This window comes from Talpa occidentalis, unplaced genomic scaffold (assembly GCF_014898055.3).
Source record: "Talpa occidentalis isolate TD23 unplaced genomic scaffold, MPIMG_talOcc4v2.1 talOcc4.8, whole genome shotgun sequence".
In the NCBI taxonomy this organism is placed as follows: Eukaryota; Metazoa; Chordata; class Mammalia; order Eulipotyphla; family Talpidae; genus Talpa; species Talpa occidentalis.
Genome location: NW_023605194.1, coordinates 31,618,074 through 31,636,373, shown reverse-complemented (window position 1 = coordinate 31,636,373; position 18,300 = coordinate 31,618,074). Strand labels below are relative to the sequence as shown.

The 18,300-nt window shown below is 51.8% G+C and overlaps 1 protein-coding gene across 1 annotated transcript; it reads right to left on the bottom strand.

The window, feature by feature from the left end:
* Positions 1–1,444: 1,444 nt before the first annotated feature.
* Positions 1,445–17,903, bottom strand: ANXA8L1 (annexin A8 like 1). Its single transcript, XM_037497873.1, has 12 exons — positions 17,761–17,903; positions 12,797–12,887; positions 11,503–11,597; positions 10,297–10,410; positions 9,877–9,967; positions 9,052–9,131; positions 8,523–8,582; positions 7,863–7,956; positions 7,498–7,593; positions 5,986–6,044; positions 4,728–4,850; positions 1,445–2,347 (listed from the first exon to the last, which is right to left on the bottom strand). Exons 1-12 carry the CDS (start codon positions 17,779–17,781, stop codon positions 2,288–2,290), a joined length of 984 nt encoding a protein of 327 aa, XP_037353770.1. The 5' UTR covers positions 17,782–17,903; the 3' UTR covers positions 1,445–2,287.
* Positions 17,904–18,300: the final 397 nt, after the last annotated feature.

The window sequence follows — 18,300 nt, the reverse complement described above, 5'->3', positions numbered from 1 at the left end:
TGAGCACTGAGTCATGCTCCCAGACTCTGCCCAAGCATTGCTTTCCTTATGAAGACTGACCTGGCCAGCTTCAACCTGGTTGCAGGTAGGACGCATGGCTGCAGTGACAGATGATATAGGATGTGACTGCAACTCTGTGCCCCCTTTCTTCCTTGCTAAGACAATTCTGATTTTGCCCACATATTTATCCCTCAGCAAGGTGACTTTCCCCTGCTCAGGTTAAACCCAAGAGAGACCAAGCCAAACCTTGGGACCCTGTCAGCATGAAACCAACACTGGTGGGCATGGTCCTGGTGTGGCTAGTGCCCCTGTGCCCTGCTGGACCCTGACCGGAGGTGGGAGCTCCTTCAAAGGGCTCAAACAGGGACGGACTCTGTGGGGCTTGGCAGTGCAGTGGCAGAACCTGAAACAGAGAGAAGCTGCCTTCTCCCTTTACATAGTTATAGAACTATTTTGATTCAGGGGCATCCACTAAGTTTCCTTCCTCTGGGGAGTCCTTAAGGCCCAGAGCATCTTCTCAGAGACAGAGATGATGAAGGATCAGCTCAGTGTCTCTGGCCTAGGAGGTCTTCTTGCCCCAAAGTCTGTCCTTTCGTTAGTTGCTTCCATTTAAAAATATTCACTGAGTGCCTGATTTGTCTAGGCACTGACTTTTTGAAGTGAATGACATCAAGACCTTAAAAGGCTCATAGCTTTATTGAGCAAGATACCTAAAGAGATAATTTCCTAATGAAGCCAGAAGGGCCGTGTTCTGTGTAACTGACGTCTTAACTGCCAACAAGAACCCCCACTCTAAAAGGAATCCATGAAAAGCCACTGGATAGTTCACAGATCTCTGTGCAGGGTGAAATCGCTGTCTCAAATCGTGCAAGAGGACTGACTCCAGACTCTCGAAAAGGAAGCTTGAAAACTAGATTATGTTCAGAGGACGTGGCCCCAACTGGGATCTAGAAGGGGCTACCTGTCCAGGTAGCAGAAATGTCACTGGGAAAGAACAACATTGGCCACAGGTGGCAGGCCCAGAGCAGTGGCTCCAGGGGCAGAGTTTGGCTGAGTTGATGGAAGAACTACTGATCACACCTGTTGGAAAAAGACTGGCCTGTCTAAGCAGGGCTTGAGTTGCCACCCCTTGAAGCAGCCAGCAACAGCAGGGGACCTCCCTGGGCAGATGCCTCATAAAGGGGAGGCAGGTGGGAATGGGAGCACATGGCTTTTAAAGGCCCTCCAGCTCAGATATCAGGGTTTGGGCTTTAGATCTGGAGGCACATAGAAAGTATCCACACTTCCAAGAGGTCGGGAGGGGCCACATTCACTCAGTGTCCCCACGGAAATGCCCACCTGGTGCTCAGCTTTGGCCACCCCAAAAGCTTTTTAAAATTTCATGGATGCCCACAAATTAAATTGGTCCCACTTGGTCACTGCTAAGAACCCCAGGACCCTTCGATTCGAATGTTCAGATCTTTATTATTCTGAAGTCCGCAACACGACCTCTCAGCTTCCCCAGCGACCAGGGGCCGTTGTCATCTCTTATCAGCTGGGGTAAGAGATGCTACATGCTTGACTCCCAGAAGAAAAGGGCAACTAATCTGACCAAGGACTGGAGGAGGTGGAGCCGCTTAGAACATGGTGCCTTGGTTAGGACATCGATTTGAGCTTGCTCTGCTAGGATGACGGTAAGAGAAATTTTCTTCTACTCAACCCCTGACATTTTGAGATGAGGCTGGTGGGTGTTGGTGGCATCTGGTCGGCCCAGTTAAATGTTTTCCTTCCTCAGCTGCTACGAGTATATTCTCTGAAATAAACAGGCTCTCCTGCCTTCTCACTGGTCTCCCGAGAGGGAGCTGAGATGCTTATTTAAACTCCTACTCCTTGGGCCTTCCCTGCAGGTAAGGACTAGTAGATGGGGTGTGGCCGAGTATCTGTGTACCTTGTGCTCAGGTGACTCTGTGGCTAGATAATCTTGGGAAGCTCCTGTGTAGGAAGGAAGAGTCGACCTTAAACCCTTGCAGGCCCCTTCATGCCCAGGTATTTGTTGGACCAGAGACAGGCTAAGGTTGGCAATGTGCTCACACTAGGAATTGGTTTGAGAAGAGAGTGGGGTGAGGTGCCTCAGGCTGATTCCTCCCCCTGGGTCTGAAATATTGTTTGGAAAGTACTGGAAGCTGGAGATTGAAGATTGAAAGATTTGCTGTGTCCCCTGTTCTTCCCCCACCCCCATCTGTGGCCAAGTTCGAATAAGCAGAACTGGATGGTTCCAGCTTCTTGGCTTTTGCTCTTGTCTCAACCTTCAGGAGTCGCTGCCCACCAGGTTCAGCAGAGCATTCTTGTAGTCACCACTGGTGTCTCCCTGCAGACAGGAGGGACAGGAGAGTTAGAAGGGGGTGCTGTGATGTCAGCCTGGCTGGGAGTCACCTCCATTGAGAGCAGCTGCTCTTAGTGCTGGGAGTCATGCAGCTGCATCCCTGTGCAGGCTCCTGGGCCCAGGTCCCCGCCTGTGTCACCCATATGTCCTGGTTCTCCATTTCAGGCTATTCCTTTCAATATTCTGATTTTCTCACTGATAACAGGGGGGACTTAATGTGTAATATGAATCACAGAGACAATGTGCTTTTGAGATATGAAGGTTTCTGGGTGGCTCCCTCGGCTCTCCTCGGGGCCTTATCCATAGCCCATTTGGAAACCAAGTGCCTTTAGCCATTCATTTTTCCATCAGTCAATGCTACTAGTGCAGATTAGGGACCTGAGGCAGGGTCTCGGGGCCACCCTGGAGGCAGGGGCTCAGGTGGAGAGAGCTTCCTTCGGCTTTGGATCACACACCACCTGGACCATAGCTCCTTCACTCCCTGACGCTGTAACTGAGGCAAGTCTCTTCATTGTCCTGAGACTGGGCCTCTCCTCTATCAGATGATGTTGATGATGAGATGAAACCTGCTGAGATGTGGGAGGCAGGAGAAAGGCAAGCTTCCCTGCACAGCAGCTGGCTCACAAAGGGGTCGAACAGTTGCCACCTTCCACAGGTCCAATCACTGAACCACATTTCTATGGCCTACCAAGCCCCCTTAGCTCTCAAGCAGGTCCTTATAGGACTGACTGGTCAAGGCATGTACAAGAGCCAGGGGGAACGGAAGAGGCCATCTCGTCCAGTCTCCTTTTCATGTGCTTCAATGAAATGGGACCAAGATGGGGAATGGATTATCCAAGGCCACTCAGGGAGTAACTGGGAGGATTGAGGTTAGTTCACTTTTTTATGCCCTGCTGAAGTTTTTGTCTCCTGGGAATTATCTATTCCGTGATTGTTCAGTCACATTTGCTTATAAAATCATTCAGATTTGAAGTTTTCTTATAGCTTTTAAACACATTTTGAATTTCTTTTCCCTTTTTATTACTTATAAGATATTTTTTTAAATACAATTTGCTTTTAGAAAACCATCTTGTCTACCTTTTCAAATGTATGGGGACACAGAATTATACATTCTTCTATTCATTTCTATGCAGGTGTTTAATGCTGCTATCATTGTTGGAAATCATTTTTGCTTTGATGAAATCTACAGAGTGGTCTGTACTGTAAAGAAAATATTTGGTTCATTATTCATAATTTCAGTTGATTTTTCTTAAGTGACAAGGCTTGGACTTCATGTATATCTAGATAAGGGGCTATGTTATTGATAATGTGCTAACTAATCAGCTAAGTTTATCTCCATCATGAGGTCTATGCTTTAGATGGGTCAAAGTCATCATTTTCACTCAATAGTGTTTTTGTTGTTGTTGTTGTCTTCTGAAACAAGTCTGTTGCTCTAATTGGAAGGATGAGAAGTACTAGAATGCTCTGTGATGTCCTAGAAAGCATGCATGATTGAAGGGCCTCATGACACGTGGCTGGGGCTGCCTGTTGGGAAAGATTCCTGAGCTGACACAGCAGTAACCTGGGCTGGGGTGTGCTTAGTCCTCCTATCTTTTGCCATGCCTGACTGGTGAGCTTAAAACAATGCAAACAATAATTCTACCCTCCTCCACCCCTACCTGTGTATTGTTCCACTCTGAAACATCCTGAAACACATGTCTTTTTAACACATTACAAGCTATGTGTTTCTTGGAAAATATAGTTAACAGTAGATCTTTGTAGAATAACTAGAAACTTACTAGCCAGTGAAGTCTCTGGGAGATATTTCTCATGATTCCACTTCTGTTACAAAACTGTCAAGGCCTCAATTTGTGTTAATCACTAGAAGAGCAATTTCTCTCCCAATTATGGCAGTGTGATCTTCACTCTGTGTTTTTTTCAACTTCAGAACTTTCACTACTGCAATCTGGTTAGGCAACCCACTGGAGCCCATCTGATTTATCTGCTTACAAATCTGTTGTCAGGACTACATAAATCAGGATTTTAATACTAGGCCTTAACTTTTACTGTTTCCTCTCAATGACTTTTTAGGTATGGCTCTTTTTGCAGGATTTAGAGTGTTGTTTTTAAAAGGTGCACACATAAGTCGAATGCAAAGCCACTTTTCTAGGCACAGAGTATAGGGACCCCCCAAATCTGGTCTCTCTGCCCCTCCCTCCTTCCCCAGCCATACTGACCTGCTTGCTAATCCCTGTACCTACCTCATGGCAATGAATACAAGATCGTGACATCCACAGGGAAAGGATAGATACCTATGACTTGAGACATTGGTCACCCAGTAATGTCTATTTCAAACTGATGCTAAAATTGGGGACTTATGGCTTACCATGATCATGCTGCTGAGGGTCTTGCCATACATCTTCTTGAACTGATTCTTGATAAGATTCAAGTCAACCTCACTCCGTGAAACGATGTTTCTTATCAGGGTACCATCACGTGTCCCTGCTCCCTGGATAAGATACAGCTATCAGTGGCCACTTCCCACCTTTCTGGTCCATCTCTGAGATGATGGACAACTCTGTGCTGTGGGCTCATGGTGGGGGAGATGTTGGAATGAACCCCTGCTAAAGCAGGTGTTTCAGCACTAACAGGGAGGCCTTGGTGGTTCAGGGCTTCCATTCCCTAGTCTCTTCTCAACTCCCCCTACATCTCTTCTTTTATTAGAAGGCAAATGCCCCAACTTGTAGTATGTGTTTGGCTCAGATTCTAGACACAAAATACTCATTGCTTCAGGATTAAGACTATTTTCTAGGGCAACATCATCATGACATTCAACTTAAATGCCAACTCAAGAGCAGGAACTTCCTGCTCATTTCACCATCCTTGACCAGTCGCATGTCAGATGGAGCCACTTGGCCAAGGGAACTCCATGGCTTCTCTCATGTTCTATCCAGAGAGCTTGTGCTTCTTGTTTTGGGTGCTGTCAATAACCCAAAATGTAAAAGATGGGAGCCCACTTCAGTCTCAGGAGTTACTCTGAATGTCTACCTTCCAATTTGGTTCCATGCATCAGAAATTTCACCTGCTATGAGTGGCTGGGACATCGCTCTTTGTGGCTAGAGTAGCTTCTTGGACCACAGACAGACCCACGTTAACAGCCTGGCACATGTAGGAAAGCGGAGTTGCTTTGTGGGGCCATCTCCCACTGAACTTGTCTGTTTAAAGGGGCCTGGACTTCCTATCAGTCCTGACCTGTGTGCTCTCAAGAAAGCCATAAGGGGGCATGAGCAGGACTGCTGGATTGGCTCGGCTCAAGCAAGGCTCTGTTACTTACCAGCTGTGTGACCTTAATCACAAAATTTAGTTTCTCTATCTCTAGGATGGCACCTATGACGCAGGTTTCACAGGCTTGTAAAGGTTCAGTCTAGTGAACACGTGGGAACGCACCTACTGAAATCCAGCCTCAGGACACGTGGCTTCTCTTTCCCACCCTCGGTTTGCCCTCTGAGAACTAAAACCATCTGATCGCAAGAGGTTGGGATAAGAGAAGACCCGAGTGTGAAATGGCAGTGACTCTTAGCTCCGGACGTGCAGTCGGTGTTGGGTGGGGCCGAGAGGAAAGGGACAGAGGACACAAGAGTCACCTTCATGGCATAGTGAAGCCTCTCCGCAAAGTAGCTGTGGATGTTCCGGGTGCACTTCACTGGAAGACAGGAAAGCTCTGTTAACAACTAGGGGCTGTAGGCAGCATTGTGTACATGTTTATTTATTGATGTCTTGCCTCAGGATTAAGGGATAGCACTGTGCACGTCTTGGCATGTATGTTCATACCCTGCTTAGTTAGAGAGGAGAGGCTTTGTGTCAGGTAGGGCGGGCAGGAAGGAAGCTGGGGCACTGGGCACAGGTGGAAGGGCACAGAGCAGCCCCTGTGCTCTCCCGAGACTAGTCTCTAGCATTCAGTGTCCCAGTTCCACAGAGGAGCCACAGTTGTGGTCACTGAGTGCCCACTTTACATGTTACTTCTCAGCAAGTCCTCTGCAGTTTGATTCCCCCTTGCCAGGTGGGGCTCGGCTGTGGGGCATGAAAGCACAGGGGTATCTGGTCCAGAGGGCAGCCTGGGCTTGCTCTCGTGGATGCTGCTTCCAAGACTCAGCATCTGTCCACACCCCACTTCAGTGGTGCCTGTGATTTTGTTACTGAACACTTTGCCTCGCTCTGTCCTCCTCTAGGAACTGAATGACATGAGCCTTCAGTGAGGGGAGGGATGGGACGTGCTCTGCACAATAATGCACACCTTCCCTTTGCCCTGCCTGGAGATGTTATTCAGGAGGTGTTCAAACCGGATCCAGGGGCTGACTGTGGCCTTTGAGAGTGGGGCAGGGGTCAGAGCTGCCCGGGGAGTGTCAGCTGCCCCCGCCCTCCCTGGGAGACTGAGTCACATCACAGAACGGCCCCGGCTGCTGGGCAATGGGGACGGTCTGTGTGGAGGTGTATGCCCCGCCCGGGGCCTGGACTATGACTCCATCACAGGGGAAGGAGGGTGGAGGTCTCTCGGTTCTTGACTCTGCAATGGATCGTCTCATTGGGATGTCAGATCTGAACCCCAACATGTGCTCCAGAATGGGTCCTTCTAAGTGGACTTGATCTCATGCTCTGGGGAAGGTTCTCAGCGGTGCCCAGCGTCAGACCATCAACCACTCAGTTTAGACTCATCGTCATTTCATCAATCAGCAAAAGAGGCAGAGCCCAGAGAGGTGACTGTTTCTTGGGGTTCACAATCAGAACCGGAATGTTCCCTCTTTGGCAGGGCTGGGTCTGGCATGGCCCTGGTGTGAGCACACACGTCCTCATCCACAGTCCCTTGTGCTCACACGCCCACGCCCATGCCCACTGCACTGGGCACTACGTGGGCAGCACAGAGACAGTGCCGGGAGGGACACGGCACATGGGAAACAATAGAGGGAGGCCAGTCCCAGTGTCCTGGCCTGAAGGTTACAGGCTGAGGGAGGGCTGGGTGGGGTGGGGGTGGGGCCCTTGAACAGAGGAATCCAGTTACTTCTTACTATCCTGGGCCCTTTACCCTCTGGGGCTGCCCCGCCGCTGAGCCCCTTGCCTTATAAACACTTGGGACTCTGAGCTGCTTTCCCATCTCTTACCTACTGTGAGCATGGCCTCCTCCAGCGAGCCGTGCGTCTCACTCCTGATGCTGTCCTCAATGCTCTTGTTGGCGATTTTCTCATATTCCTCAAACACTGGGAGAGAGGACTCCTCTTAGGGGACAGCTGGACCTCAGTGTGATGCTCCTAGCATTTCTCAACCGAGACTGCACTTTGGTGCATCCTCCCCGCACCCCCACCCCACCCCCGCCCCATCCACTTGGTGGCCTGGGGAAAGGCCCAGGGCAACCTGGCTCTCTCCCCAACTCAGTGAGACCACATTCTGGATATTCAGGATGAGGGGAGCAGCCCCGAGGCCGGGGGACCCCTGTGGCCCTGAAGGCCTTGCCTGCCCTCCCTGGTACCTCTCATCAGGTGCGTGGCACTGCGCGTGCACAGGATGGTGATGAATTTCATCTCATCTGTCCCGTGAATCTTCTCGCCCGCTGCGTACAGATCCTGGCATCGGGATACCCACAAGCCAGTGAAGGGGAGCAGGGAGGTGAAGGACAGAGCCCAAGTCCCAGAGCTGGGGCTGAAGGGTTAGTTCCCATGTACCCTCAGGTCAGCTTGGCCTCTCCCAGGTGGTGTCTGATGGGGAGCTGCTGCCCTGGGGTGGTTAAATTCTTTTTTTCTATCCTGAGTCAGAAACTGCTCTAGGGACCTCACTCTTCCACCTCTGGGGCTTTGCTCTGTACCCCCTGAGCATTCTGCAAGCAGAGCTGCAGAGAGGTGAATCCACACCTTGGAGGCCCAGGGTGCAGAGGGCTCATGGCCCTGTTCTTGCCAAGATGGAGCTTCAGTAAACCCCACTCCTTCCTGCTTTTGAGTCTTCCCAACATCCCCACTTTCCTCCAGAGGGTCAAAGCCTGTGGAAAGCTGAGTTGAGTGCCAGCCTAGCATTGGAGAAAAACCCTGGGGGCAGAGGGATTGGGTGAAGCTTCCAAGTGTCAGTCCCCGAGTCCATACAGAGGGTGGGGGGGCACACGGCTAGCAGGGCTGGAGCCGTGAGCATAGAGCCTCACCTGTGCATCTTGGAGGGCCAATGCGGGGTCCACAAAGCCACTCACGTCATCCCTGCTGCCCTGGGAATAGAAGAGGGAGCTCTGCATACAGGCTGGTCCTCAGAGCAGCCTGGGAGCCGGGCAGGAGGGCAGGCAGGGCTCTGCTAGCTGCAAGCTGGTTATCCTCTGCCCGCCTCAATCTTTTCATCTCTAAGATGAGAGGAAGGGCTACCTCACAGGGAGCTAGGGGATTCAAGGAGCTTAGGTAAGCATGTACCTGGCATGAATGACCTACTCAGTGAGGGGAGTTCTCCTGTACTTCTGGGGTGCCCTTATGTGGCTGTGTCAGGAGAGGTATGGGGGGCTCAGCCATGAGGACCCCCCAACCACACTGAGGCATCACCTCTGAACACAGGCCACTGGGGCTAGCTTATCCCCAAGCTGCCCCTTTCCCTCCTCACCTCCCAGCAGCTCTGAACAAGAACTGATCTCTGGGGTGGAGCTGTTGGGGTTGCCCAGACAAAGAACTCTGAAAAGCTAGGGCTGATACCTGCAGGAGGCACACCAGGATCCTCTCCAGGTAGCCGCTTGTGTCTGCCTGAATGTCTTCTTCCAGGCTGGACCCGTATTCTGCAGGGGACAGGATCAGGCAGCTTGTACCAGATTTCATCCTCCTAGTATTGTTTCCCTCACTTTTCTAGATTAAAGTCTTCTAGGAAGGGTGACTCCCTGGCATGGGGAGTGGATGCAGTGCCCTGTTGTCTGAGTTGCAGAGGCTGTCATCTCGCAGTTGTGCAGAACTAGTATATGACAGGTACTGTCAACACACTTGAAGCACCACAGTGGGCCAGGCTGGAGGGCCCAGCCAGGGGCTGCCCAACTGGTTTCTGTGTTCCAGTTGGTGAAGCCAGCACCTGCAGGAAGCTCTCCACTAGGCTCGCCGTGTCTGCTTCCTTACACTGCAGACGTCAGTGTAGCTGGCCTCGTCTGCCCCTGCCCCCTCCCCCACTGCACTGAGGCCTGGCGGGCGGGCTTGTGTCACCCTCTGGGTCATCAGTGCCTGACTAGGAAGGAGCTAGCCTTGTCCACTGCTGATGTGGCCTGTGGTTCACAGTGTTACCACACCCTCAGGGGGCAGAGAGTTTAGTGGGTGCACACTCCTCGCTTCAGCAGCTTTGGGGACTTAGAGAGTGAACTGAGTCATGTCTGATCTTGCCAACAGGCACAAGACTTGGCATGCAGGAGGAGCTTAGTACCCATGTGTGGAAACCCAAGGGAGGGTCCCTGACAGTGTGGCCCAGTGCATTGCTGGTCCCTGCTAGGCCACCAGAACGTGTGGTCATTCCCAAGTGAACCTTTAAGTCAGGCCTCTTACCCTCCTCATATGCCTTCATTATCTCCCGCAGCTGGTTCTTGGTCCTTGAAGCCAGGATTTCGATGATGACGCCCTCTTTGGTTCCTAAGCCCTGGGGATAAAAACTTGTGTGTGCTGGAAAGCCTTCCTGTGCCGTTCAGCTCCCTCCACACCCTCTTGGTCAAGAGATCTGAGCCTCAGGAAGAACTGGCACTGCTCAGCTCCACCCTGCTAGGGCCTCTGCTGAGGAGGTGACCAGGCAATCCTACTCTGGGCAAGTGGTGTGACGGAAAACCTCCATCCCAGCTCTGCCCTCCACAGCGCGGCTCTCCATGGGTCACTCCACTGCAGAGATCCCGGAGCTCTCCGTGCCAGGCTTTCTTGGGAAAGGAGTCGGGTCCTCATAACATGTGGCCCTACCCACCCCACCTGCTCCATTACCTTCATGGCATCATGCAGCTCCTTGGCTTCATATCTATATGGCGGGCACATGAGGGCCGTGATGAGTCTCTCGAATTTGCCACTCAGCTCCGACCTCAATGTCTCGGTGAGGTCCTAATACAGGAATCAGGAGGATCGAGGATCTATATGCTGCACCCACCCGAGTTGGTGGGGCCCAGAGACCTTAGCTGGGTTCCCAAGTGGGCTCTACCATGCACTGGTGCTGGCTGTGGCTTCCTAGGCCAGCCACTTGGCCTACTAAGCATCATCACCTTCCTGTCAAGTGGGGAGAACACACTCCCTCAGCAACCTGGTTGCTGAGGGGCTTGCGGGAACACATGTGGTTCCACTCAACTCTCAGCGCAGCCCCGGGCACATCATAAGCCCGGAGTACATGTCCACCATTGCTCCCCATCAAATCCCTGTCATTTGGCAAATGCACTTTGGTTTTTCCCATGGAATGTTTGGGGTTTATCCGTCATCTTTTCACGTTAAATCTCCAAATGAGTGATGTGCCATGGCAGAGGGACTGGTATGTTCTCCTTTGTCTGTGCTTATCCTGAGTTTACCTGGCACCCCCAAAGCTTGGCTCTGTCCTGAGGCTGGGGACAGAGAGAGGGGGGACCAAGGGTCCAGGCTGCACAGTGGGCACATAAGGACCACACAAGGGCCAGTTTTCTGGACCCTCAGTCCTGACCTTCTCCACCACCATGCATTCAGAGGACGGTTCTTCAGGTGGGAGGGCACAAGTAGCTCCAATATGAGGACTGTGTGCCTAGGCCAGACAGGAAGCCCCACCTGCATCTTCAGGTGAGGAAAGTGAAGGCAGTTCCTGTCTGAGAACAGGATGAGCCAATCTCAGAGGCAGAGAAACAGCTCATGGATGGTGCAGTGAAGGGGAAGGAGCACAGTGAGAAAATGGGCAGGGAGGATGGTAGGTGACTGAAGACCCAGAGGGTGTGGACAGACATAAGTAAGTTTTCCACTAAAACACAAGACAGCTAGTTAATTTTGAATTTGAGGTAAACTATGCATCCTTTTTTTGGAGGTAAGTATGTCCCATAAGTCCATGTTTCCAGTGGTTTGACTGCTAGAAAAGGCCCTCGCCCAGAACGGAGTTGTCTCCTAGGTTATCTCTGGCAGCTGCAGTTGCCCCAGGCCCAGCATACCTGCCCACTTAAACACCAGTACTCCAGTGCCCCTTACCTTGCCGAACTGAGCCTTGAAGGATTTGGCAATCTGCTGCCGCTGCTCATTGCTTCTCCGTGTGAGCACGTCGGTGATGGCCTGCTCATTGGTCCCTGCAGGGGTGCACAGTGTGAGCAGCCCCACTGCCCCCTGGTGGGATGGGGGTGCTGGGGAAGCCTTTAAAGGAGGTTGGGCAGCTGCTTGTTAGTTTAGTCATGGGGACCCACCACCTGTACACCTCCAAACCTGATGACTTTCAAGATGTAGACAAGATACCTAAACAGAAAGTCCATCCTTCCACGCCCCCCTCCACCCACCAACATTGAGGCGGAGCACAGGCCCAGACTCAAGTGCTGGAATGTGAGGACCTGCTGGTCATCTGGTCTGCTCTGGATATGGCCGGGGACTTTGGAGCTGGCAGAGTGAGACCCCTGCCCTGTTTTGTGTGGGTGGGGGCAGGGGAAGGTCAGGACTGAGGGGTCAGAAAACTGGGTTTTAGTTCCTGTCCAGCAGCTTGACCACCCTGTCTTCTGCTTTCTCATCTGAGAAGTGGAGATAATAGTAAATCTTGGATGGGAGGGAAGTAGAGGAAATGAACATGCTTTCTAGATTCTTCTAGAATGGTGCTTCTTGTTAATGCACCATTTGGCCATTCTGAGCCAACAAGGGATAACCCCTTACTGGGGTAACAGTAGGAGGGCTCTCTGGGTCAGCTATGTAAATCCCAGGGGCTCATGTCAGCCCTTTCCTGCTCACAGCACATGGGAATTTGGGTACTGGAGTCAGGAAGGAGGGGCCGGCCAACCTGGGGAGGGGAAAACTCCCAGAAAGTCCACAGCTGATGCTCCCTGAGCACAGTTTAGTTGCTCGAAAATTCCATCTCCTCTGTAGCAGATGCTATACCAACATCATCCCATCACAAATTCACAGTGGCATGCAGAGCCCCCTGTTCTTGGGGACATATTATAAGTGACAGAGCCCATCCTGAGCGGGGTGAAGATGCCTGCCCAGGGTGCACAGCAGATGCCCCAGTCACTCCTCAATTATTCAAGGAGGGGCATTGTGCCCCCTCTCCCCCACCCTCGCCCCCAGTCTTGGCGTTTAAGTATAGACCGGTGCTAGATCCAGAAGGTTGGATCTGTGTGATGCTCTGTGTGTGTGTATATGGGGTCGGTTACAGAAGGTTATGGGGAGAGCCTGACTCCTTGGCTGTCCCTGGTTTCCCTTCTTCAGGTTTGTGAGCAGGAGGGCCTGAAGCTTCAGAGTCACAGTGTTGCCAGGGCAAGACGTGGCTACGTGGCTGCCAACTCACCAATCCCTTTCATGGCTTTGTAGAGGGTCTCTGCATCCGGGTCTGGGTTGAAGTGGGGGCTGCCCTTCACTGAGACACTCTCTTGTTCAATCTGCAAGAGAACCCAGCCTGCTGAGAGCGGGAAGGGGGAAAGGCGTTGCAACCTCCCAGCTAACCTTGGCGCCCACCTGGGCAGAATGGACACCATGTGTGCCCTGCAGGCTCCTGGCTGAGCCTCCAGTCCTTCCTGGCCCTGCCTGGTTTGGCTTCCCCTGCCTCGGGTGACGGGAGGGCTGAGATGTCCTTCATAGTCCAGGGCCACATCTTCTGGCTATGACAGTTGCTAGCAGATATGTGCTAAGGAGTGCCTTTGTCCTCTCTGCTCCAAGTTGCCACATTATTCTCATGTTGTTATAGGGCAGCCCATCCTTTTCCCCCTAACAATGTCAGAGTTGCTGAGGCCCCATGTGCCCATGAGCCACCTTGGCAAGGAGGTGGCCTGTCCTGCCAGCTCAGCCCTCAGGCTGAAAGGAGACGCCACCTGAGGAGGCAGGGCTGAGAGGGCTGAGAGGGTGAAAAAGACGGAAACCCAGAGTCCCTGAAAGACAGAACCCCAGAATCAAAGGTGGGGACTCAGGATTTTGGGCAAAGACCTCAGAGGCAGCCAACTCTGTGCTCTGTCCTGAGCCACCAGGTTCACTGTGGGCTGTAAAGGGGGAGTTTCAAGAATGGATGGTGGTGCTGGAAGCAAGGAGGAGGGAAGAACCAGGGAGAAATCTTGGGAAGGGGCCTGCACAAGAAAGGACCAGAGGGGTTTGGGGGCTTTCCCCCAATACCATGAGAGTACAGCAATGGTTTACTGGGGTTCAGGGCACCATACATCCAAGTCTGTGCTCCCATTCACTGGTTGTTATTGGAAGATCCTCTCTATGCCGTAGTTTTCCCTCCTTTGACCTTCTTGGGTCTTTTGTGAAAAGGTTCCTGAGACTGGGGAGATGTCCTGGGGTGATGGGAGCTTGAGAGAAGTAAGGGCACTGCAGGCTATGAGGGAAAATGGGAATGGCACAGCCTCCCATAGGAGGAGGATTTTGTGGGGTTGGGCAGGAGAATGGTGGCTCTGAGTCCTGAGCAGGCCTGTGACTTCTGACCAGTCACTGGGAGGTATCAGCTGTGCAGGAATCTACTTGACAAGTGAGGAATGTCAGGATACCTGAGAGACTGCTGGCCTGGCTGTGAGAACTTGCTGGTTTCCTTCTAGCTCTCCTGGGCCACTGCATCTCCTCTACAGAGAAACTGCTCAGTTAATAGAGTGGCACCAGTGAGAACCACAGCTTGCAGGAAGAAGCCACAAAAAACCTCCTGTCCCTCCCCCTGCCCTGGGGTGTGGACTCTGGATCAGGCGGGGTCTATCCTGGCCAGGGTCGGGTGAGGGCAGGCTGTAGTCCGGGCCATCCCCGGCTTCCTCCAGCACCTTGGGCTGGAGACAACAACCCACTCAAAGCTACTAGGATAATGAGCAAGTGAGGGTTGCAGAGAGCTGAAAAGGCTGCCTGGAGAGTGTGCAAATGAGGTGGGCAAGTGTTGAGCTCTTCCTGCCTGTGCATACAGTAAGTCCTCACTCAAAGTGGCCAATAGGGACTTGAGAATTACAACTTTATGTTAGGCAACATGTAATGGGAGTGGGTTTTGAATAACATTTTATTAAATATCAGATTGTTTTCTTTTCTCACTGACTTTATACCAAAACATTGGAGAAAAGAATGCAATTCGAAGACCTGCTGTACTTACAAGAGAGAACCAGGCATCAGCTGAGCCTCCTGACCTCTCAGGACATTTGCAAATCCATAGCCCAAGGGGTAAGGCGGGGCTCAAGAGTTTTGGTTTAGAAAGAGCTGCACAATACTTCGAAAACTGTGAAATGAACCGGATAACCAAAGTACTTTGTTATCCAAATCCAGGGCTTGCTTGGGAACCTTGAGATTTGTGCCCTGCGGATATTCCCAGATGTCCATGAATAATCTGTCTTTGGGAGAGGAATGGTTGAGGAATGGAGAGAGCTGGGAGGTGGGCACTGAATTTAATGGAAATTCAGAGATCCTGCAAGTGGAAAGGAATTTAGTTGTGGCTTGTCTTTTCCCTAGCTTGTTCATCTACCCTTTCTTTCTGTTCCTCATTTACTCTGACCTTTATCCACTCTCCCACCCACCAACCCACTTCTTCACAGTCTTTTCTCCACTTGGCTTCCTCCCTCTCTCCCTCCCAAGCCTTGTTTGGATCCTAAAAACACACAGTGGATTTCCATCCATGGTATATCTGGAAGATATTTATTTTGACTAAGAGGTAAGAAGTCTTTTCATATCTTTTGCTTGAATTTCAACTATCGCTGCCAGAATTTCAAATATCGCATCTCATTTCTTAGCATTGTGTTTCACAGCAGAAGTTGTTCTTTGTGGAAATTCCATCCAGAGCTCCTGTGCAGTCCTGGATGTTATTTAACTGTGAGCATGCCTTCCTTGTATCCCATGTTTATGGGGCCACTAGCTGCTCACTTCTGTTGGTGATTTGAGCTCCTCCCATGTCCAGGACCATACTTCGGTGCTTTGGATGCCATGTTCTCTTCCCTGACCTCTTCTGAATGTCCCTAGTGAGTGGTAGTGTGGGTTAGAATCTGAGTAGCATCTCACCAGAGTCTAAACCTTGAGTACCTCAGTTGCCATGACCCATGGGGAGCTGACTTGGGGAGACTTTACAGACAAGGGAGTTGAGTTTGGAGTGCTTGCCAAGCCACACAGCTAGCAAGTGGTGGTGCCAGGACTTACCCCACAGCCTGACTCAGAAGCTAAGCTGTCTACTTATGACTCAACTTTTCCCAGACAATGAACTGGAACTTTTCAGTGAAGGAAGCCTCACCCACAGGAATGTGAGTCATCTGGGAGCCTGGGGGCACCTCAGCTCTCCTGCTGAGCTCTGTGGGTCGTTCTGAGGGGTCTCCCTTTACCCCCAAGCAGGCACTCAGCGGCTGTGCAGCAATGACAGGGATGCGTGTCTGATTTGCTGTGGAATGGCCCAGTCAGCAGTTCTGAGGTAGATGTGAGGTCTGTTTGGGTGGCTGTTTGCAAACAGCTCCCTAGGGAGTTGTGATTTCACGGTATTGGTAGATCTTGGCCTCACTTTCCACTCCATGGTTTTAGGGGGTAACAGGGACAGTTTTCTGGGACTTAGGCCCCTTGACATCAGCACGGAGAAATGGAGCACTGGATCTCCCCATGTGAGATGCCCCTGCGGTTGGAGAAAGAGCTGCCTAGGCTCCAGCAGTCCTAAAAGGAACATTTTCACAAAAGATGACTCAGCCCAGCCTGTAACTCTACACTTAATAACGCTTTCTGTGGCAGCCACAGGGGAGCTGCATCACCTTTGGCTTCCGCCATCACAGGGCTGCCCCAGAGAACCTCTCCACAAGAGAGGCACAAATAAGGCCCCACCCCACCCCACACGTGGGTCTCCACTAACTCATCTTTCCTCCCTACCCAGTGCTTGTCTTATGCCAACATGGTGCCCAGAGGACATTGGGTCCTCCCTGGCAGCTCAGCCAGCAGTAGGTGGGGTCAGCCTGTGTGCTTGCTGCCCCAAGCCAGCTCTCCCATGGGTCACGGAAGTTGAGGTCCAGAGTTTGGGCTCTGGAGTGAGGCTGCTCAGATTCCAATCCAGGCTTTAGCGCTTAGATGAGTGTGGTAACCTTGGACACCCGCTTTCTCTCCTTGTGTCTTGGTTTCCTCATCTGTGGCTAATGGTACAGGATCTGCACAGCAGAGGTAATGTGTCACTCCCTGAGATACTGAGTGTGAGGGCAATGTTGAGTTCCCAGGAGGTGCTCTGTGATGTCATTGCCATCCTGCCATGTTGGTAAGGCCCCTATAAGGAGACTTCTGCTTTCTTGGTTGGATGAGGCCTAAGGGCTTTACACCTGAACTGCTGGGAGTAAGGCCCAGTTCAGGTGGCCTGGGCCAGCACCTGACTTTGGAAAGTGCCCATCACTGGGTTCTCTTGCCATGTGTGCAGAGCTGGGGGCATTGTACCTGCCCAGGAGCTGTCACCTGCTCATCCTCTCATTCCCCTCTCATGCTTTCATCTCTGTAGCATGAGATAGCCTTGGATTCAAACTAAGACAAAACACTCCTGAGAATCTGACAATTCAGTTGGGCCTTGGGTGGCTGGGGGAAAGACTGTGCTTCCTCCCCAAATCAGTCATACTCCACAAAGCATGAATCCATCCTCCTAAGACCTCTGTGGGTCAAGTCCTCTTGCTCTGACAAATTAACATCATTGATCCTTGGAGGCTGCCCACCCTTTCATGGCCTAAAGAGTGAGGAGCACTGATAAGTTCTACAACACCAGCCTATTGAATCAGATTGCTCTCCAGCTCAAGACCCGTCAATGGCTCCCCATTGTTCTTAAGGGGAAGCCCAAGCTCCTTAGCCTGCCTCATGAGACTTTTTATGACCTGGCAATGCCTGCTTCTCTAGGTGCCTCTCTCCCTACCCTCTGCCCTCCCACCCAGGGCCCGTGTTATATTGAGGTACTACCCACCAAAGCCTGGCTTCCCATTCTTTTGAATCTTTCACATAATATTCCTCTGCAACCAACCATATGCCTTATATTTCCCAAACACACATGTACCCGCACACACACACACACACACATACACACACACACTCCTCAGCTAGAAGCAGCCTGACTTCTCCCTGAGGGGTCTCTTCCTTCAGGCCCCCCCAGTCCCTCTGCTTTCAGGGTTGCCTTTTCTCTTGTCTTCTCCTTCCTTTCCCTGGGCCCCTGGCCATGAGTGCCTTGGGCTGGGAGGGTTTCTTCTTTCTGTCTCCCCAGTGGACAGCCTGGTGCTTGACTAGACAGGCCACCGGGGAGCACTGACCGAGCTGGCTTCTCTCTGGAGAGAAGGAGCTATCCACGTCTATTTGTTCCCTACTTACCCAGGCTTTCCACCAGGCCATCACGTCCTCTTTGCTGCTGCTTCTGCCGGGGAGACGAAGGTGACCTGGTCAGGTGTGTTCCTCTCAATTTGGAGACTCTGTGCTCTGGCCGCTGCTCCACACAGATGTGCAAGCTGCTTGGGCTTGGGTGTGATGGTGCAAGCCGGCCCCAGGCCCCACCCAACACCAACCCTGCCCCTGCTCCTTCCCCTTCCCCCTTTGGCTCTGCTTGGCTATGGTTCCCTTCTGGCTCCCAGGCCCCACCCAGGCACTGCCTGGGCCTGCCCTATGAAATTATGCCACTCACTGCCAAATGCTTGGGCTGTGGCTGTTATGCAGACTGGAAACTCTGAGTTCTAGCTTTTCAAAACCCACTTAGTAAACATGACTGTAGTTTCACATGGTTTTAAAGGGCACCACGGATCCCTTTCATTTATTACAGGGCTACACAATTAACATCGTGGTAGGGAGCTCAACAAAGGACCGAAGTAATAGCAGCAGCTTCCACTCCTTGGGGTGCCTCTCTGTCTAGATAGCTCC

Bases quoted from the DNA above. Each gene is read 5' to 3' on its own strand.
- ANXA8L1 (XM_037497873.1), bottom strand. From the start codon at position 17,781: ATGGCCTGGTGGAAAGCCTGG. The intron at 11,598-12,796 runs GTGAGTTGGCAG...GCACCCCTGCAG, and splicing joins CAAAGCCATGAAAGGGATTG to GGACCAATGAGCAGGCCATC. The intron at 7,594-7,862 runs GTACCAGGGAGG...CCTCTCTCCCAG, and splicing joins TGCCACGCACCTGATGAGAG to TGTTTGAGGAATATGAGAAA.